General features: G+C 45.4%; 2 protein-coding genes across 5 annotated transcripts in view; both read left to right on the top strand.

Annotated features, from left to right (window-relative positions):
• SCMH1 (Scm polycomb group protein homolog 1) overlaps positions 1-9,678 on the top strand; it is a 45,250-nt gene extending 35,572 nt beyond the window's left edge. For 3 of the 4 annotated variants that reach the window (XM_032227807.1, XM_032227806.1, XM_032227809.1), the window contains 4 exons: positions 1,482-1,613; positions 5,532-5,735; positions 6,846-6,988; positions 8,234-9,678. In XM_032227807.1, the coding sequence (XP_032083698.1) occupies positions 1,482-1,613; positions 5,532-5,735; positions 6,846-6,988; positions 8,234-8,359 (605 nt within the window). In that variant the 3' untranslated portion in view covers positions 8,360-9,678. The remainder of the gene's footprint in view (positions 1-1,481; positions 1,614-5,531; positions 5,736-6,845; positions 6,989-8,233) is intronic. The other variant, XM_032227808.1, reaches the window with a different exon arrangement.
• A 2,836-nt stretch (positions 9,679-12,514) lies between these two features.
• Positions 12,515-20,390, top strand: SLFNL1 (schlafen like 1). Its single transcript, XM_032227738.1, has 4 exons — positions 12,515-12,562; positions 13,571-14,056; positions 17,301-17,978; positions 20,036-20,390. The coding sequence occupies exons 1-4, from the start codon at positions 12,515-12,517 to the stop codon at positions 20,156-20,158; spliced, it is 1,335 nt and encodes a 444-aa protein (XP_032083629.1). The 3' UTR covers positions 20,159-20,390.
• The last annotated feature ends 1,582 nt before the right edge of the window (positions 20,391-21,972 follow it).

Below are 21,972 nucleotides of genomic sequence, written 5' to 3'. Positions count from 1 at the left end.
TTCATTTGTGTCACTTGCATCATTAGCATAAATACCCAGACTACTTCGGATGCCATAAATTTGTCAGTTATTTCAGGAGTATCTCTGGATGAAAATTTGTTGCATCCAAAGTCCATTAAGTTGGGGTTCCATTGTTCAAGTTTCCATTTATTTATCTTATTTTTGAACAGCATTCAGTAAAGTAATGCTTGCCCTCACATTCCTTTTGACATGTCAAAGATGTGATGTGTGTGTTTTTGAAATAACCTGTGGTGTGAGTTTCCCAGTTGCAACTTGACATAATACTTGAGGATTATATTACTAGAATGACTTGGAGATACCGCATCTGACCAGTTGAGGTGGCCAATTATCATATACCTAGGTGCTATATGTGGGTTGTATAATATTGATGTGTTCCTTTTTATCATAGTTATTGATCCATATTACGGCGACTGAAGTGAACATGACTCTGAGTCATTTCTGACTAGAGCAGCCAATAATTCCAGTAAAAATAAGATAAGACTAGAACAAGTATGACTGTTTTCATTACGTAATAGGAAAAAGGTGGGAATTGGGTTTTCTTGTGCATCTAAAATTCAGAGAAGATACTAAATTAATTTAGAGAACCAGTGGTAAATTTTAAATCGAATTAATCAATTTCCCAGGGGGAGGGATGGTGTCCCATATGTTTTAATACGAACCAGTGCCAGTCTTAAGAAACTTGGGTTAGAAAAGTAGACATTGCATGAAGAAGGAAATGTTGAATATTTTGTAACATTTTTGTATGTTTTAATATTGAGCTTTACACAAATTTTCACAAATAGCTGTCTTGGCATTTAGCTTCATATTCTGAAGCTTCCCCAGTCAGCCAAACAAAGGGCTCTGAAACAGGTGAAACTCACCTGTGATGAGCAAAAATACATTTTAAGAATCACTTTGAAAAGCACCACTGCAAACAGTCAAGGAATAAATGACACGCAGGAAGCTTGAAACCAGCAATTGCACAAAACAACAGAGGGGATCAAATGAACTATAAAGAGGCATTTTGTCATTCCCTAACTCTATTAAGAGCATGCAATAGATTCCCCATCGGGGGGTATAGGAATTAAGATATACGGGAAATGGTACCACCAATTTGTTTCAGTTAGGACAACAAAAAAGACTTTTTAAACAAAAATTAAAAGCTCTCCAAATGAAGTAATTATTGGCCCTCAAAATGCCACTGTCCCTTTCATAAAACTCCCCCAATTATTGCATAGAACCAATAATGAGATGGTTGGTTACACCCAGAGTTTTCAATATCATCTTTTAGTTCGGCAATACAGTTGTTTCTGCTGGTGAAATATAGATGCTGGTGTGGGCCATTTAGGAGAAGGAAAAGAATTGTTATGGCAGCCAATGACCAGTCCGTATAGTATGGCAATTCTGCTGATACGAGGCAGAATGTCCGTTTCCCAAAGAAGGTGTGGTGATCTTAAGCAGGGCTTGTTCTCTCTTCCTAGACAGGAGCGTTTCGTTAGATGGCTCTCTGCAGGGACCAGGCCGGGGTACAAAGAGGTATTCCCAAGAGTTCCTTCCATACAGTGCTCCTCTGTCCCCCAAGTTACCAAAGAATGACCATCACCCTTTGGAAGGTGAGCACAGCCTCTTTTCCCAGCCTTTAACAAGCAGCGTAGGTTGAAACTCATGTCCGCGTTCTACTTCCAGCTCAGCTGTGCACTGCAGACATTGCCTTCTGCTCTACTTTATCAAGCAGGATTGCAGACAGTGGGCCACAGCAAGGAAGCACATTTCCTTCCTTCCTTCTAGCTTCTTTGCTGGGCTCCTTAATCTACATGCTCCCCATCGTCTGTGCATAACCGTGAAAGCAAAAGCCATCTATACATTTAAATTACTGGAACTGAGGTTGTTTCTACACTTTATAGTAATAGCAATAGCACTTAGACTTACATACCGCTTCACGGTGCTTTAGAGCCCGTGCCACAGCAGAGTTAAGCAAAAAAAATTTAACCAATTTTGTAATCAAGTACAATGACAATAAAGATTATACTTATACTTAAGCGATTTACAGAGTCAGCCTCTTGCCCCCAGCAATCTGGGTCCTCATTTTACCCACCTCAGAAAGATGGAAGGCTGAATCAACCTTGAGACAATCAATATCAAACTGCTGGCGGTTGGCAGAGTTAGCTTGCAATACTATGTGGTAACCACTGCGCCACCATGGCTCTTCTAGCAGTCACAATATCCTGAAATAAAATATTGGCCCCTCTTGTCCCACATACAATACATTATTCGGTAGTGTTCAGATGGACAAAATGCCTTTTGATTCTTGCATGTAATCAGTTCTGTCATTTCCGCGGAGGCGGGGTGAGTGGTCTTCTCTAGCCCAAGTTTATTTCTTGCGAGACGCTTTGTAAGCTGAAGATGAATGTTCAGTTCCCATTGGACGTTTATGCCAACTGGTTTGAAAGGCAAAATTAGGCCTGTTGCCCAGGACCTTTTTTGTCACTGTTTCTTATCCATGATAACTGTATGGAACGTGTTTCTTATGCCCTTTGTGTCCTGGTTGTTGAGGACAACAACAACAACAACAACTTCCTATTCTAGTGAGCTTCCCAGATAGCATCAAAGGACATACTTGGGAATAGGATTTATGGCTGGATGGAACAGGTCTCTGAGCTCATTGAACTCTTAGTAAATGATGTTTCTTTCTTTACTAAAACAAATAAGTGAGCCCTCAAAATTCGTAACATCTTACTCCTTTGGGAGTCCCGTCAGCTTCTGTCATACAAGTAAGCTCTGTTTACCACTCATGGCAAAGAGTCTCTTCTTAGTAAAAAGTTTTTTCTCATTTATGAATGGGTGTTGCCATATGATGATGGGCACAGAAGCCGTTACAACTGTTTCAGGAGGGAAAATAGTATTTCTTATGCTTGCAGGAACGTGGTGGTTCAGTGGCTAAGACACTGAACTTGTCGAACAGAAAGGTCGGCAGTTCGGTGGTTCGAATCCCTAGCGCCAAGTAATGGAGTGAGCTCCCATTACTTGTCTCAGCTTCTGCCAACCTAGCAGTTCCAAAGCACGTAGAAATGCAAGTAGAAAAATAGGGACCACCTTTGGTGGGAAGGGAGCAGCATTCCATGCGCCTGCGGCATTTAGTCACATGACCATGGAGATGAGCACTGCCACCTAGAGTCAGGAACGACTAGCACATATTTGCGAGGGGAACCTTTACCTTTATGCTTGCAGTAATTTGCCTTGCTTTCAGTATGAAAGTGCCAGGAAAGCAGGACCACACTTGGAATATTGCATCCAGTTGGGATTGCCACAATATAAAACAGATGTTGAGACTCGGGAAAGAGGGCAGGAAGTGCAGCAACAATTATTAGGGGACTGGTGGTTGAAACGTACGAAGAAATGTTGCAGGAATTGGGTACGTGTAGTCTAGTGAAAAGGAGGAGTAGGGGGTGACACGATAGCAGCGTTTCAATACTTGAGGGGTTGCCACAACGAAGAGGGAAGTCAAGCTATTCTCCAAAGCACCTGAGGGCAGGACAAGAAGCAATGGGTGGAAACTAATCAAGGAGCTTTTCTCCTTGAACCTAGAACTAAGGAGGAAATTTCCTGGCGGAACAATTAATCGGTGGAACAGCTTGGTCACAGAAGCTGTAGATGCTCCATCACTGGAGGTTTTCAAGAAAAAATTGGACAGCCATTGGTTTGAAATGGTAGAGAGTCTTGTGAAGAGGGTTGGGCTAGAAGATCTCTGATTTCTCTTCCTGTTCTGTGTTCTATATAACAAAGGGAAAATTTGTATGGACTGTGGCTTGTTTACTACGTTTAAAGCAGTGTTTCTCAACCTTGGTCACCTGAAAATGCGGGGACTTCAACTCCAAGAATCCCCCAGCCAGCAGAGCTGGCTGGGGAATTCTGGGAGTTGAAGTCCATGCATCTTCAGGTAGGCCAAGGTTGAGAAGCACTGGTTTAAAGGCTTATGGTGAGCAGCTCAAAATAGATGTGATTTTTTTTTTTTTAAAGTGAGTTGAACTTATCTCATTAGCTGAACCGTGAACACACTCTGATGCCATTGGGTGACCAATGTGTGACACTCTTTGGAGGATGTTTTAAATAGGACGTCATAGTTCAGCAGATCAAAATCTCCCACTCAGAAGATGTGAGGGCTTGATGGCACATATAGTCCAGAAGCATTACTGGCACAAGCCGTTCTCCGCATCCTTCCACGTAGCATTGAACCAACAGCAGCACATAAGAAATGGCTGTTTGATGGAATTTGGCTTTGAATGTTTCACTGCTGGACTTCAGAGTTTTTGGAGAGTCTCTTCCTTAACCACAATTTACTTTCCTGCCGGAATGAAACGAGGAACATATGCCAGAGAATGCTCCATGTTTCTTCTGCCCAAGAGCTGGCACCCGTGTACAAAAAAAGCAGTACTGTTTAGATGAAGGGATGTCTAGATAGCTTCCTATTTCAAAAGAAAAAGCAGAACCAAAATTACTTGGTGCTTTGTTTTAATGCCATCCTGCCATAACATGCGTAGGGAATGCGAAGATGGTCTCTCTTAGCAAGAAAAGGCTTGGCCTTTCCAGTGCATTGGCTGGTCAAAGAGATCTCAGGGGTTCTCCAGGATGAACCAATGGACTGTTTTCCCTGCAGAACTTCTAGGACAGGAAGAGAATGACTGTACTTGGTTACGTAGAGAGAATAGCAATAGCACTTAGACTTATATACCGCTTCACAGTGCTTTACAGCCCTCTCTAAGTGGTTTATAGTCAGCCCATTGTCCCTGTTAGGAATATAATCTACTGTAACATGTGATTGGTTGCTGTTTTCCTCAGTCGGCCATAAGAGGGAGCCAGAACGACTGTTAGTTCTCTCTCTGTTTCGTTAGATGCTGGGCTGATCTGATCTGAGTGCCGTGAGCTATTGTAAGTTTTGCAACTGCTAGCAAACTTTGAGTACTGAACTGATTGTATGATACTGGACTATGTTATTTGGATTATCCCTTAACTGAAAGATGTTGATGACTGACTGTCTTATCCGTGTATGACTTGGACTGTTTGATGGATTCTGATACCTCTATTTCCACGAAAGTAAAAACCTATTTAAACTGCAGTGTCTCTCTATGCTGGTTTGTGTGTTCTCCAACACAACTCTCACAACGCTTCGCTAAACGTACTCGCTCTCCCAACGGGGAGCTTACCTAACAGCCCCCAACAATTTTACCCACCTTGGAAGGATGAAAGGCTGAGTTCAACCTTGAGCCGGGTGAGATTCGAACTGCCAAATTGCAGGCAGCTGGCAGTCAGCAGAAGTAGCCTGCAGTTACTGCACTTCTAACCACTGCGCCACCGCAGCGGCTTGGGAAATTATCTTGAAGAACTTGATACAAAGCGGTGAACAGAATCCCTCCTTCCCAACTTTCTAACTGAGTAAATTTGCTCCATGTTGTTGGCTTAACAATTCGAGACGTTTTGTATACACAACAGCACCATTGCTTGCCTCTCTCTGACCAGTTGCTTCTGTCTTCCAGGGGAAACCTTTGTCTTGAACGACAGTCTCCCTGGACCTCTGGAGCCTCGCTTGGACCCGATTGACTCCGCCTTGAATGCCGTTAGCATGTCCAGTCCCATTCGGAACTCAAGGGACTTCCGGCTCCAGGGATACCGGCACCTCCATCAGCCCTCCAGCCTCACCCAGTGCAGCACCCCTGCTGGGCACAGGCTGAGTGCTGGGGGTAAGAGATCTCAAAACTTTCCTTCTATGAAGCAATCTAGCTTTACCTTTGTCCTATTAACAGTGGGGGACAGGGACTTCATGAATCCTGGGCAGTAAGCGGCACTCCAGCTATCCCTTTAGAAGCGTTTGGTGCAGTGGTGGGTTTCAAATTTTTTAGAACCTCTTCTGTAGGTGTGGTCTGCTTTGTGGGAGTGGCTTGCCAGCCATGTGACTGGGTGGGAGTGGCTTGTTGGCCATGTGATCGGGTGGGAGTGGCTTGCCAGCCATGTGACTGGGTGGGCATGGCCAACGTGTAAAATGTGGTGAAACTCACTTAACAACGCTCTTGCTTAGCAATTAAAATGTTGGCTCAGAAACTCTGGCATTTGAAGCACATAAGACCCTTGCACCCCCAACACTTTAGAAAAACCCCCAGGGGTGTTCAAACTTGAAAGCTTTAAGACTTGTGGACTTCAACTCCCAGAATTCCTCCTCTCGCTCTTCATCTTGATGATGTGCGGACAGGCAGTGGGAGAGAGCTGGAACCGGTTCTAAACGGCACTGTAGATTTGTGGAACCTCTTCTATAGAAGAGCTTAAAACTGGCAGGAAACGACCCATGGTTTGGTGCCAATACAGGAGGTCCCAGACTCACAACAGTTTGCTTAGTGACTGTCAGAAGTTACAGTGGGACCCAAAAAGTGACGTATGACTATTTTTCACACTTACGAACTTTGGTCATGTGATCAAAACCCAGACGCTTGGCAACTGGACCCATATTTATGATGATTGCAGTGTCCCAGGGTCACGTGACACTCCCCCTCCCCCAAAGAGCAAAGTCAATGGGGAAGCCACTTGATAACTGTGTTCACTTAACTTGTTGAGTGCAAAATTCATTTAACAAGGGTCTCACTTAGCTACAGAGCTAAGGCCACAATTGGGCTCCATTGCGGTCATAAGTTCGACTCCTCTTTCTACACAAATGATAAATGGGTCATTCATTAGATTTGACAGGGCTTGTGGTTTTAGAAAGCGTCACCAGAAACCGCTGTTCTATTTCAAAAGCTCAATAGTCCCTGAGCTTCCGCCGGACGCGGGTTTACTCCTATTTTTTTCCATTGTGCCTTCAGGCTCTGACAGATACCTGAGTTCTCGAGACACTTCACGGTTGGGGACCCGGCATCCCTCTGCCTGGACGGTAGAAGACGTCATGCAGTTTATAAGAGACGCTGACCCCCAGCTGGGACCCCACGCAGATCTCTTCCGAAAACACGTAAATATGATTTCAGGGTCATCTGACTTGGCCTGGGTAGTATTTTCCTCCTGGTGGAAGTGCTGCCCCCCCCCCCCCAACATATGGTTCCTCCTGATAAGGCAGAATTTAACACATTATTAATAATTCCGTTAGGCTTTTCTTCCCTCCGAGAAGGTCAATATCTCAATGACACACTCAGGAGGCAACGCTTTGGTGCCTTTCAACAGTAAACAGGATCATTTGGGCAATGTTGTTGTTGTCGTTGTTAGCTGTGAAGTCGTGTCCGACTCATCGCGACCCCATGGACAACATTCCTCCAACCTTCCTATCCTCTACCATCCTCTGGAGTCCATTTAAGCTCAAGCCGACTGTTTTGGTGACTCCATCCAGCCACCTCATTCTCTGTCATCCCCTTCTTCTTCTTTTGCCCTCCATCTTTCCCAGCGTTAGGCTCTTCTCCAGGGAGTCAGTCAGATAGTCAGTGGGCAACGTAGGATGAATGTATCTGACCATCAATCTTAGCATAAGAATTGAAGTGGAGCAGGGGTGTCAAACTCAAGGCCCGTGGGTGGGTTTGGCCTCCGGGGTTCTTAGATCTGGCCCACAGGGGCTGCCTTGGAAACCGCAGAGGACTGGCCCATGGTGCCTCAGACAGGAAAAAAAAGGAGTTCAGCCCTCCCGTGCTCCGTGTTCACTGGCAGAGGGTTGCAGGAGGCCATCACAGCTGAAAACGGAGCTCAGGATCCGGTTTTCACTGGCAGAGCATTCAGGCCACCACAGGCACCCCCGCCCCTGACATGAGTGATGTCAAGCTGGCCACGCCTACCATGCCTCCTCCGGAGGACGCCCCCCCCCAACCCTGCAGCCCTCAATGAAATCGAGTTTAACACCCCTGAAATAGAGAGAGGGACTAATTTCAGTGCAGATGTGTAAAGAGCTGCTCCCAGGAGCTTTACTTGAGGAGTCTTTTAAAAAGGCTGAATGCCACTTTTAAAGACTTTTCTCCCAAGTAGGCTAAGAAAGAAGCCAAAACCCTAAGCCTCTAATCTCCATGTAAAGCCGATGCAAATGAAGGGGTTTTGATAAGTGTCACTCCTGATGTCAAGGCATGTGAAAGAACTTCCCTTTTCTATGCAACCGGCGTTTCAGAACGAGGCAGCCCTGTCCATGTATTATCTCAGAGATCAGCAGTCGCCCTAATCCAGCCCCTTCTTACTTCTGGCACAGCACAAACCTGCCTCTTTCTGCTCTCTCTGCCTACAGGAGATTGACGGCAAGGCCTTGCTCCTGTTGCGTAGTGACATGATGATGAAGTACATGGGCTTGAAACTGGGGCCAGCGCTGAAACTCACCTACCACATTGACAAGTTGAAACAGGGCAAGTTCTGAACAAAAAAAAAAAGACCCTTCCTGGCGCAATCATTGGCCCTCTCAGCTCTCCACGTAAGGCACGTAAAAATACGTGTCTCCCTTCTGCAGCCACCGCGTCCACGGAATCCACCGGGACACCGTTCTTAGCCAGCAGGAGAAAGGTGACTTCCTGCAGGAGGAAGGTCCTAGGCATCCCGAATCATCGTATGAAGCTCCATGTGGACTCTCGACGTAAGGGAGAAGTTTCCTCAGCTCTCCGCTGGTGGCCTCTGGGGACCGTATCTGACGGGCGAGAATGCCTCCGGTGGGTGGAGCTGTGGCCCTTGCATTCGGCTCGGCCCGTCTCTTTTAATCACAGCCTCTTCTTTCGCTGCTCTCTCCGAGAAGCCTCTCTGTGCAACAGGAGGACGACGACGGTGTCAAGAGGTCATTTTTCTGTGCCCTGCAGAAGAAACTGATGAGAAGAAGCCACCTGAGGAGGACATGGGGCTGCTGCACTCCAGATGATGCACTCCCTTGGGTGCAGGGGTGGGGTGGGAGTTTTGGCAGGAGCCCTAACCAGCAAGCTGTACTCCCTGCCTGCAGATCTCACTTCCTTCTTCTCACTTGGTGCTGTTAATCTCTTCCTGTACTGAGGACTCAAGCTGTTCCACACACACACACACACACACACACACACACACACACACACTGCTGGCTGATGGGCAGACAATTCTTTATATTTATTTTGACGCAACATTTATGTTGTTTACCATTCCAGCACTACAGGTGAGCCCGGAGGATGGGAGGCGTGTGGTCCTATACTGAAGTGGCATAGGGCATGACAACTAAGCAACACACACACACACACACACACACACCTCCCTCACTCCTGCCCTCCATCTTGAAAATTTTCTACTTGCTCTTGAGATGGCAACCATTTCAATTTTTCCTCTGGGGATTTTCCACGTCTCCTCTTCTACCGTGTGGTACCGTTTAATATACCTCCCAATTCACTCTGGCAGAGTTTCCTAGATAGCTACCTACCTACCTGGCGGGCAGGTGAGATAGCAGAGAGATACAGAAATAGGCTCCTTCCTTCTTTTTTCATGTTGCCCCACCAATTCCGGTAGGGAAACCTGAATCGTCGTACGTGTATGCTGGAAAATAATGTATTTATTTTTATGGCACTTGAGTGGTTGGCCCCAATGTCCTGTAGTTAGAGAGGTTCTGCTGCTAGTAGGTAAGAGGAGGAGGAGGAGGAGGTCATTAACCTGGTGCCCACAATTCTGCTTTTTCTCCCAGTCCTCCACTGAAGTGTTCTTTGTGTCTGGAAAGCAAGTATGTGATGCTTTTTTAAAAAAAATTCCTCCACAATAACCACAGCAGCTTGTCCTTTGGGAGGCAGACAAATGAACGCTGAGACTCCGTTGCCCACGGCTGTTCGCCTGCTCCGATTCCTGAACTGGGAAAAAGCGTTAGGCAAAGGTACAAGCCTTCCATAGCGTTTCTTTCTGCCAAGTTACACACCCCGCCGCTCCTTCCCCGGGGTCGCTTCTTCCTCTCCCAGACACTTCCGGAAGAGGAGTCTCCTCCGCAGGCCAGGCCAGAAGGCAAGGCAAGAGGGCCCCTAAAACAAAGAATGAAAATTCACAGGCAATAAACCGATTCCAGAAAGGAGGCTCCAGAAGTGACTGCAACGCGCTGGAAAGGTGCGTTGGAATGGCCACCCTCTTGGTTGCCCAGGCCACCTGTTTCTGCTATTAACTGCCTGGTTGCAGAATACCGTTTCTGTAAGCACTGCCTACGGCAGGTAGCAGGAAGAATCCTGCCAATGTTCTTTTTCTGCACTTACTCTGATGATTTTGTTTATAAATAAAATTTAAAAGCAACAAAAAAAAGATGACTTGAATGTTTCTGTTGGCCTCAAGTCAACCACGAGATGCTAAATGCAGGACTTCCAAGATCCGAGTTCATAACACAGCCCAAACGAAGATTCAAGTTGCTTCCAAGGTGGTTTTTCCAGAGGCAGCTGGACTTTCTGGTTTTTCTTTGAAGACGTTTCTCATCCAAGGTTCAGAGCGGAAGAAGCTTCTCAGGTGGGAAGCAAAACACCTTCAAAGGAAAACCAGAACGTCCAGCTGCCTCTTGAAAAAGCACCTTTGGGACAACCATGACCTGGATGACTGAGAATCTCTACAAACATTTAAAGTTGCTTCAGCAAGACAGTAATTTTCTAAAACAATTTTACTTGGATGACTGCATGGTCTGAGATTGGTGGGAATTATTGCTTTGTACTATCCCATGAACTGCCGGGATATACAAAATAGATTTATTGATTTAGAACAGGGATCCTCAAACTACGGCCCACGAGCTGGATACAGCCCACGGAAGGCATTAATCCGCCCCGCGTGGCACCACAAGGCCGCCCTACTTACATCGGCCCACCTAGAAAGAGATTGAGACATACATACACACACACACACAAACAGAAGTCTCTCACACACACATCAAAAGCAGCCACATCCCTTCACTAACCTGTTTTCCACCCCCAAGAGCATAGCAAAGTTTAATTTGTATTGTTTAATGGACTGCTAAATTGGCCAGGCCCACCCAATCACATGACCACCTAGCCATGCCCACCCAGCCAGTCCGGGGCCCCAACAGTCTGAGGGACCGTGAATTGGCCCCCTGTTTAAAAAGTTCCAGGACCCCTGATTTAGAACATTTATTTAGCTTGGTTTGGTTTGGTTTATTGGACTTACACGTCGCCCTTCTCCCAAAGGACTCAGGGCGGCGTACAACATAAAAACATATATGGCAAAAGTTAAAAAACGATTAAACAGGAAATCCAATAAACTTCAATTGACAATTTACATCAAATTTAGGATTAAATTAAAATTGACAATTTAAAATTAATAATTTATTCTATTCAGGCCAGGCCGGCTTGCTGGAAAAGCCAACTTTTTAGGGCGCGCCAGAAGGACCGGAGGTTGGGGATGATGCGAAGTTCCGGGAGCAGCTCATTCCAAAGGGAAGACGCTCCCACAGAGAAGGCTCTCCCGCTGGGGGTCGCCAGCCAATACTGCCTGGCCAACGGCACCTTGAGGAGGCCAACTCTGTGGGATCGTACTGGACGGTGGGAGGCTACCGGTGGCAGTAGACGGTCTCGCAAGTACCCTGGGCCTAATCTTATAACCAATCTGGGTGACTCCCAATGAGAAAAATTACTATCAGTTGCTCAGCAGCCATTTGAAGTTACACCGCCTGCCTCCCCTCCAAAAACCCCTTAACATCTGGACCCAAAATATACGATCAGGTTGATTGCATTTTGGATACTCACCAACCAGCCTGCATTTACAACTGTTTGCAGCCCTGTGTGATCATGTGATCCTAATTTATAACTTTCTTTCAGAAACCAGGGTTTACGGCCAGTATCTAGCAACAAAAGCCCATGGCTAACCCTATATGACTGCTTAATGACTGGCAATTGCTTAACAGTGGAAGCAATTTGTGGCACAGGTTTGCTATACATCAGGGGTGTCAAACTCAAGGCCCGGGGGTCGGATCTGGCCTACAGGGTAGTTGGATCTGGTCCACGGAGCCGCCCTGAAAAACAATGAAGGGCCGGTCCGCAGTGCTTCTGCCAGTGAAGATGGAGCTTGCAAGGGCCACAGGCAGCCCTCCTGAGCTCCGTTTTCACTGGCAGAGGGTTGCAGGTGAAAACGGAGCTCGGGAGCCTGTTTTTGCTGGCAGAGCTCTTTGCCACCACAGGCACCCCGATACGAGTGACGAGCTGGCCATGCCCCCCGAGGTCAAACACAACCCCGATGCAGCCCTCAATGAAATTGACACCCCTGCTATACACTGTTGACTGCCTGAAGTAATACTAGTCTTACAACTGGTTAGTTTCAATAGCAACGACTATAATTTTCCAATAGTTCCAATAATTCTGTAAATTGATCTTTTTTTTAAGAAGTTCAGTCTGGAGCCAATAAAGGACATCTTTTTATATGGGGAAATGCTTCCTAACCATGTGGTCTACCATGGGCTCAAGTGAATATGCTAGAATTGTCACAAGAACATCTATGACCTCACAATTTAAACTCTTAAAGAGAGACTTGGAATATATGCCTGAGAAATAGCACGGTTAGCAGTAGCACAATTTTTGAACAAACCTGGAGCTAATAAGAAATGTATGAGAACCAACTCCTTATATGGCACAAGGATGTGAAGCTCGAGGTAAGACAAATGTTTGTATAGCTTTGGATGGAGTGTCAAGTTACTTGTGCTACAAGCTTAGTAATAGAAGCAATAAACTAACTTGGGTTCATTTTTGCCATCCATTCAGCCCATTTCATTAGTGTTATCTTTCCATCTCTTTCCATCGACTATAGTCACAGCAGGCTTCCAACATTTGGCCATGATGAGGTATGGTAAACATGGGGTGGACACAAGTCTTCTGACCTAGGCTTCCTTAACAAGCATGAAGAGCAAGGTTGGCAAACAGTCTTTCAGAGGAATATTTATCAACACAAACCTTATCTCCATGCCCACCCAGTCGCCGAGGTGGTGCAGTGGTTAAATGCAGCACTGCAGGCTACTTCAGCTGACTGCAGTTCTGCAGTTCGGCTGTTCAAATCTCACCGGCTCAGGGTTGACTCAGCCTTCCATCCTTCCGAGGTGGGTAAAATGAGGACCCGGATTGTTATTGGGGGCAATATGCTGACTCTGTAAACCGCTTAGAGAGGGCTGAAAGCCCTATGAAGCGGTATCTAAGTCTAACTGCTATTGCTATGACCACCGAGTCCCGCCTACTCAGTTGGTCATTAGGGTAGAGAACCGGTTGCTAAATTATTTGAAACCCACCACTGCATAAATCTAATATCTGAATCTTCATTATATGATCTATTAAGTCAAATCCGATTGTAAAGCTTTCATACTCTATTGTTTGAAAGGTTGCTGCCAAGTAACACCAGCAACAATCTCCTATGACCAGATTACAATTAACACCCACACTCCATTTCTCCTACATGACATTTTTTTTTGGGGGGGGGGTTGTTTCTCCCATAAGCTTTGATCTCCATACAGAGGTTTTATGCCCGTGATCCTTTGTAAGAGCCAAATTCTGTTTCTACTTCGCAGAAGCAAGCCATAAAAGAAGAGGTCATTCTTGAATCATGTACTACCGATGCCTTCAAGCAAGACCCATGTCGAATGACCTAATGAGCTCTTCTGTGCTCCATCTAGCAACCCCTGAGAAATACAACCAAATGCAAACCTTTCTTTAAGGTCTCAAAAATGGAAATAATTCCAGAAATCGTAGTAGAAGCCGTACAAGTAGCCAGCAATGTAGATCAGGTTCCAGAGGCAGCTTTGGAAGAAGCAAAAGCTGAAGATGATGATCATTCTGGTCAGATCCAAACCTATCTCCTTTACATTGGAAACTTAAACCCCAAACATTCCAGTGAAGATCTTGGCAGTATGTTGAAGGACATCCTCGGGATGGCAAGTGTCACACTCCAAAGATACGATATTGAAGTGATCAAGAAACGTAAGCAGGCCTTCGCTTTGGTTCAGGTGGCCACAGAAATCAGCCTGGAGCAAGTCCTCAAACAACTGCTCCTAGCTTCGGAGGCAGAACACAACCTCTCCAAAGAGCTTGTGCAGAAGGGGAAAACTCTTGTGGTGGGACAAGGCAAAAAGCCTGCATCTGCTACCAAAACTAGCAGAGAGGTAAGGTGCCAGAAAGCTAAGTCTTCTGTTACACTAGGGCAGGGGTCAGCATCTTGCGGCTCTGGAGCCGTGTGTGGCTCTTTCATCCCTCTGCTGCAGCTCCCTGTCACTGGTTGGTTCCACAATTGATTAGGGTTAGGGTTAGGGTTAGGGCTTTTGGTTAGGACAGGTAGAGGAAAAAGGACATTGTGTTAGAAGAAGACTATGGCAGGGGAACCGGACTTTCAGTTGGCAGAGGAAAAAGGATGCCACACCAGGAGGAGACTCTATGGTAGAGGGAGCCAGACTTCTGGTTGGTAAAGGAAAAAGGACGCCATGCTAGGAGGAGACACTATGGTGAGGGGAAACCTGACTTCCGGTTGGCAGAGGAAAAAGGATGCCACGCTAGGAGGAGACTCTATTGTGTGGGAACTGGACTTCCAGTTGGCAGAGGAAAAAGGATGTCATGCTAGGAGGAGACTCTATGGTGGTGGTGGGGGGACCGGATTTCCAGTTGGCAGGGGAAAAAGGACGCCATACTAGGAGGAGACTCTGTAGTGGGGGAACCGGACTTCCAGTTGGCTCCAGAATTGGATGGGGGGATTTCGGTTAGGACTTTTGTGGCTCTTGGAGTGTTTAAGGTTGCCGAACCCTGTACGAGGGATTCCATGCTAAGAGTTTGAAAAAGCAGGATAGCTGTTATATGCTAAATTCTTGAGAATATATAAGAGCTTCTCTATGCAACACCGGGAAGACAGGAATCAAGAATCACCCTTACTGCACTAGCCAGATCATTCTTGTACTTAAAATCGCTGTACAAACTTCCATTTAAGAGCAACAATGAAAAGTATTTAATATCAGGTTGCATTCTCAAAGCAGGCCAGAACAGTGGAGAAGTCAAAGTCCACTGGTTAACTGCTACTTAAAGGTTCTCAGAATCCTCCCCTTATCCAAGCACACGAGGAGAAAGATACACGTACAGTACATGTGCAGGAAGCAAAGTGCATGAAATGCACGCCTTTTGCTTTCTGTCTCTCTCTCTTGCAGGGAAATAAATAACAATCAATGTTTTCCTTGCGCCACAATAGCCAGGAGAAGCTTGGCTATTCTAATAAGAGATTTATTCCTTGCCACATAACCCCTTTTCTCTCTCAGCAAAAGGATAGCACCCAATTTGGTTCACCATGACATAACAGAGGCCACCTTCATGTATTACAAAATATTTCTCAGCACATCTAGATTTTTTCCCATAATCCTTTAAAATAGTATTAAAGCAGAATAGTCTAATTGGTTACCCACCATGCACTAAAATAAGCATGCCATGGTAAATGGTTGGAAGACAGTACATTTTTTGCAATTGTTTTTTTTTTTGTTTTAAAAAAATTGCAAAAGATTGGGGATTTAGCATCTGCTTGGACGCAGCTACCTCCTCTCAAGTCTAAAACCACCATTCTGTGTACCCTTAAGCAAGGTTTAATTTGCAGCAGGCAGGGTAAACTCAGCTTTTAAGTGTCACTTCAAATGGAGTTAATACAGAATAGATTTGTTCTTTGGAGACATTGGTTCCATGTGGCTAAATAACTCCCAAGTTATTGCAATAAGCTTCAGAGCATATTGATGCCAACAGACAATAAGAAATTTAGACACATGTAGTCACAATTATCATTTCAAACTGACTTATATAAGCCTCACCCTCAATGCGGTACATCAATTATACACCATCTAAATATATTGGATTGCCACGCCGATAATTGCTGAACCCTGTAGCTCTAGGAGGCTAAGACACTGAGCTTGTCAATCAGAAAGATCGGCAGTTTGAATCCCTAGCGCCGCGTAATGGAGTGAGCTCCCGTTACTTGTCCCAGCTTCTGCCAACCTAGCAGTTCGAAAGCATGTAAAAATGCAAGTAGAAAAATAGGAACCATCTTTGGTGGGAAGGTAACCGCGTTCCGTGGGCCTTCGGTATTTAGTCATATGACCGTGGAGATGTCTTCGGACAGCGCTGGCTCTTTGGCTTTGAAAAGGAGATGAGAAGGAGGAGGATAGCAGTAGACTAGCAGTAGACTTATATACCGCTTCATAGGGCTTTCAGCCCTCTCTAAGCGGTTTACAGAGAGTCAGCATATTGCTCCCAACAATCTGGGTCCTCATTTTACCCACCTCGGAAGGATGGAAGGCTGAGTCAACCCTGAGCCGGTGAGATTTGAACCGCTGAACTGCTGATCTAGCAGTAGCCTGCAGTGCTGCATTTAACCACTGCGCCACCTCGGCTCCAACGTCGTGACGATACATCGTGCGGACTCGACAGTCCGAGTCCACCGATGACACTTTTGCCCCTGGACGGTCCGGTAGGACCTAAACCATCCCAAAGAGATGGTGACTAGGAAGACAAAACCTTGCTGGTCGCAGGGACACCACAAAGTCCCTGATCGACCCAAGGGAAGTGCTTCCAACCAGCGGCAAACAGGCAGCCCCTAGGCTGACAAAGTCGGAGACGGCTCCGGAAGGAAAAGAAGTGAAAGTGTTCCATCTGGTGAGGTTTGTTTTTCCACTTTCAGAAGCTTGCCCTAAGAAACCTTTTTTTAAAAAGATATTAGTCCTCTAAGTGGGAACTTAGGTTTTTTGAAGGGAAGCTCCTATTAGCCACAAAGTTTGGGGAAAATATGTCCATGGCATACTAGGATGCAGGGCACAGAGATCCAAACCATCCTATGTGCTACACATATTAACAATTGGCTATTTTAAACCAACAAAGGAGACAAACTCAGTATAGATCTTGAATTATAAAGCCGTCCCTGGTTTCAGAATTTTCAGCAATGACAACTATTCCAGTATCCATGGAGATTCTCAGTCATCCAGGTCATGGTTGCCTCAAAGGTGTTTTTCCAAAAGGCAACTGGACTTTGTTTTTTTCCTGTGAAGACATTTCGTTTCTCATCCAAGGAGCTTCTTCAATTCTGAAAAAGCTTGGATGAGAAGTGAAAGCTCTTCCAGGTAAAACAAAAGAAAGTCCAGTTGCCTTTTGAAAAAGCACTCCGCTTTTAGAATTCAAGAACAATCATCGCCACTGCTTAATCCCTTCCTTCCCTGTTTAAACACCAATGTTTGTATATAAAGCACAACAGGAAATATTGGGTCTATGCAGGTATGTAATTTTTATCACAATTGCTCAACCAAAACAGGAACCTACATTCTTGCAGAGCCGCAAGTCCTTTTACTGGTGACATTTGATTATACGCTTGAATTTTACTCATCATGCCTACAGAGTGATTCCATGGGAAGCAGATCAGATGTTCTCCTAGGAGGACCGCCAGGGCCCGAGACAAGGAAGCAACTGCCCAATGACAACAGAGCTAAGCCCATCAGAAAAAGCCTTCATTACCCTTGGAGACTGGTCGACTGGCCAGTGACTTTCCTGAACAGCACCCGCTCAGACAGTGCCATTGTCCATAAAGAGATTGTGGGGAGAGAATGTCTATTCTACGGCGCTTTCATTGGTGGAGAGACGCGGAATGTGGAATTCAAGCAAGGGAGCAGAGAATACCTGACGACAACGCTGAAGCATCATTTGCGGAAGTACATCTGTGGCTTTCTCAACAGCGAAGGGGGCAGCCTCTTTGTGGGGGTTGAGGACAACGGCTTGGTGTGTGGCGTCAAATGCGACCACAAGGAAGAGGACAGAATCCGCCTGCTGACAGACTCCCTTTTAAAAACCTTCAAGCCCCAGGTTTTCCCCACCGCCTACACGCTGAGCTTCATCCCAGTGGTCAAAGCAGAAGACACGGGCATCTTCCTCAAAGTCATCCGGCTGAGCGTCCATCCTCCCAAGCCGCACGCAGAGCCTCTCCTGTATGAGACAGATCAGGGGGAGGTGTACCTGAGGCGAGATGGCAGCATTCAAGGACCCCTCTCTGGAAGCGCTATCCAAGAGTGGTGCCGGCAGGTAACGTTCAGATTTTGCCATTCTTATATGCAGCGCTTGGGGACGCATAAACCAAATTCTAGCTGTCACACCAAGAAGTAAGTTTGAAAGGGCCATCCGATATGCAATGGCAGTAGCGCTTAGACTTATATACCGTTTCACAATGCTTCACGGCCTTCTCTAAGTGGTTTATAGAGTTCAGCCTATGCCCCTCCCCCAGGAATCTGGGTCCTCATTTTAACCCCTTCGGAAGGATGGAAGTCTGAGTCACCCTTGAGCCTGGTGAGATTCGAACTGCCAAAAAAGTGCAGGCAGAAGAAGTAGCCTGCAGTTCTGAACTCTAACCACTGTGCCACCATGGCTCATAAGAAACGGCTTCCGGTTCTCCAATATATAGAATTGGGGGGGGGGGTTGGGGGTGGAGGCTTCTATCAGAATTGATGCTTTTTCTCAGGAATAAACACTTTCATATTTTCAAAAAGCAAGTTTAAAACTCCCGGAGGCCATTTGGAAGAAAGCAGTTTTATCTTACTGCTAAATCCTTTCAAATTAAAATCAGAGGTAGAGTTTAGCCATTGATGGTCGTTGCGTCAGTCTTCTCTCTAGCAACCCAACGAAAATGTCCAAGGCAAAAAAATAATAATTCTGCAACAGTGCTGTGCTTTTAAGTGAACTACCTGAGACTTCTCAGGAGACAACTGAATGAAAAACTGCTGGTGACATTCTACCGCTGCACCAGAGAGCGCATTTTAACTTACTGCACCTGTGTATGGTTGGCCAATTGCACAGTGGCAGATTGGACAGCCCTCCAAAGGATTAACATGGTTGCCCTCTCCCCTCTTTGGAAGAGCTTTATAGCTCCCGCTGCCTTAAGAAAGTTCAGTTCACCGACAAAAGGGCGAACGACAAAACAGCGCCCAACTAAACCGCAGTGACAAAACCGCGTGTTCTAAAGCGCTCCGACGAATGAGCACTGAATCGCGGCGACAACAGTGCGGCGACAGAAGCGCGCTGTAAAACTAAACTTAACCCTAAACCTAACCCTAAATGTAACACTAACCCTAAACGTAACGCTAACCCTAACCCTAAATGTAATGCTAACCCTAACCCTAAACGTAACGCTAACCCTAACCCTAACCCTAACTCTTACCTTAAATCGCCCTTCTGCCGACGCGCTGTTGTAAATCGCCCTTCTGTCGATGCGCTGTTGTCAACGCACTGTTGTCGGCGCGTTGATGACATCGCGGTTTTAGCGACACGGTTTAGTCGGGCGCGGTTTTGTCATTCGCCCTTTTGTCGGGTCACGAGAAAGTTCAAATCATTCTTAAAGATCCATCTCATCCTGGGCACCCTATTTTTTTTTTAACTATTACCATCTGGCAGACGGTACAGGGCAATAGAAACAAGGACAAATAGGCTGAAAAACAGCTTCTGTCCCAGAGCAATAACTATATTGAATTCTACTGTATAGTGCAATATTAATTCAATATTAGGGGTTTTCAGTTCATTTGTAAAGCATGTGAAAGATGTGTGTTTGTTTTATTTTTATAGTTATAATGTCCACTGAAGATGGCATTTAATCTCGCTGTATGAGGCACAATAACAATAAACTAACCTCCTGCAGAATAAAGATGAAGTGTTCCAGAATAACTAAGACATTGCTCCTGCAAGTAACAAGGGCAAGCTAGACCATCCCCTTAACTTTTAAGAGACTGTCTGGCTTTATAGCAATAGCAATAGCAGTTAGACTTATATACTGCTTCATAGGGCTTTCAGCCCTCTCTAAGCGGTTTACAGAGTCAGCATATCGCCCCCACAGTCTGGGTCCTCATTTCACCCACCTCGGAAGGATGGAAGGCTGAGTCAACCTTGAGCCGGTGAGATTAGAACCGCTGAACTACAGATAACAGTCAGCTGAAGTGGCCTGCAGTACTGCACCCTAACCACTGCGCCACCTCGGCTCTTAATCTCGCTGTATTCCTTATGCCATCGCCAGAGTCCACCTTGCAAAAGGAGGGGGTCTTTGGGCCACCACTATTATGGGGAAGGGAATGACCATGACTTTGTAAATTCCCCAGAAATGGACAGAGGAAATCAAGAAGCTGGATGTGAAAATGGGCGACTTGCTGAAGGAGAAAGAAAACTTGCAACAGCAGGTACGTTCGCAGAATAACAGCCCGAAATGCTGCGTCATCTTGTAGCATTACGCCATGCCGTCCATAATCATCTGGAGGACAGCTACATACCTGGGCAGTTAAAAGCTTGGATCTAGCTGAGGTCGTCTTGCGCCAGGAGTATGGTGGCCATGATTAGGCCCTGCTTTGCTCTTTACAATACATGGAGTATCCTATTGCAACCAACATTGGAGAAAGCGGTTTTTCCCTCCTCTCTGTGTGTATGTGGGTGTGTTATTAAACCAGTCAGGTTGGTGAAAATGATGGAAATCACCTTTTGCACATGCACTGTTGTGCATCAATACATTGCAGATGACACCAAGCTGGCAGGAATAGCCAACACTTCCAGAAGACAGGCTTAAGATACAGAAAGATCTTGACAAACGTGAACATTGGGCACTCTTTAATAAAATTAAATTCAAGTGAAAAGAGTAAGGTTCTACATTTAGGCAAGATAAACAAAATGCACAGGTACAGTATAGGTGGTACCTTGCTCAATAGTGATGACTGTGAAAGGGATCTTGGAGTCCTAGTGGACAACCATTTAAATATGCGTCAGCCGTGTGCAGCAGCTGCCAAAAAAGCCAACACAGTTCTAGGCTACATAAACAGAGGGATAGAATCAAGATCACATGAAGTGTTAATACCACTTTATAATGCCTTGGTAAGGCCACACTTGGAATACTGCATTCAGTTTTGGTCGCCACGATGTAGAAAAGATGTGGAGACTCTAGAAAGAATGCAGAGAAGAGCAACAAAGAGGATTAGGGGACTGGAGACTAAAACATATGAAGAACGGTTGCAGGAACTGGGTGTGTCTAGTTTAATGAAAAGAAGGACTAGGGGAGACTTGATAGCAGTGTTCCAATATCTCAGGGGTTGCCACAAAGAAGAGGGAGTCAAGCTATTCTCCAAGGCACCTGAGGATAGAACAAGAAGCAATGGGTGGAAACTAATCAAGGAGAGAAGCAACTTAGAACTGAGGAGAAATTTCATGACAATTAGAACAATTAATCAGTGGAACAGAAGTTGCCTCCAGAAGTTGTGAATGCCCCAACACTGGAAGTCTTTAAGAAGATGTTGGATAGCCATTTGTCTGAAACAGTATTGGGTTTCCTGCCTAGGCAGGAGGTTGGACTAGAAGACCTCCAAAGTCCCTTCCAACTCTGCTATTTTATTATTGTATTTCATGTTGTGGGAAAACATTATTCATAACTATTATATTAATAGTATAATGGTAATTTCCCCATTGTTCCCCTTCTCTAACCTACCCTTTCCTCTGCCTGTTTTCGCCATGTGGCTATTACTGCTACAGGCAATTATCTCTTTAGAAACAAAAACAGGGAGTTATTGCTGGGATTTTAGGGATATTCAAACAGGTTAAAAGTCTAAACTTGGCTTACGACTAGTATTCTTTAACTGACATCCACCAGCATTTATATGGGTGGATGTTTCAGATAATAAAATAATAGCAACCTCCTATGGTCTGCCAGATTTGTAATTCTGTACAGGTAGTAGTCCTCAGCTTATAACAGTGGAAAGTTACAATGGCGTTAGAAAAAGGAACTTATGACTGCTTTTCACACTCACAACCATTGTAGCATTCCTATGGTCACGAGGTCAAAATTCAAACATTTGGCAACTGATTCATATTTATGACAGTTGCAGTGTGCTGGGGTCAAGGAAGGGATCCTGTTTTGCAACAAACAATGGGGAAGCCGAGATTCACTTAACAACCGTGTTACTGATGTAATCACTGCAGCGATTCGCTTAACACATGTGACAAGAAAAGTAAAATGGTGCAAAACTAACTTAATAAGTGTCTCGCACAGAAATTTTTG

This window comes from Thamnophis elegans, chromosome 12 (genome assembly GCF_009769535.1).
Source record: "Thamnophis elegans isolate rThaEle1 chromosome 12, rThaEle1.pri, whole genome shotgun sequence".
In the NCBI taxonomy this organism is placed as follows: Eukaryota; Metazoa; Chordata; class Lepidosauria; order Squamata; family Colubridae; genus Thamnophis; species Thamnophis elegans.
Note: the sequence above shows the minus strand (reverse complement) of the source record. Positions and strands in the feature narration are given on the sequence as shown.

Excerpts from the sequence above, each read along its gene's own strand:
- SLFNL1 (XM_032227738.1), top strand. The coding sequence starts at position 12,515 with ATGTATGAGAACCAACTCCTTATATGGCACAAGGATGTGAAGCTCGAG. Across the intron at positions 12,563-13,570 it reads ACAAGGATGTGAAGCTCGAG|CAACCCCTGAGAAATACAAC; the intron begins GTAAGACAAATG and ends TGCTCCATCTAG. Across the intron at positions 14,057-17,300 it reads CTACCAAAACTAGCAGAGAG|AGTGATTCCATGGGAAGCAG; the intron begins GTAAGGTGCCAG and ends TCATGCCTACAG.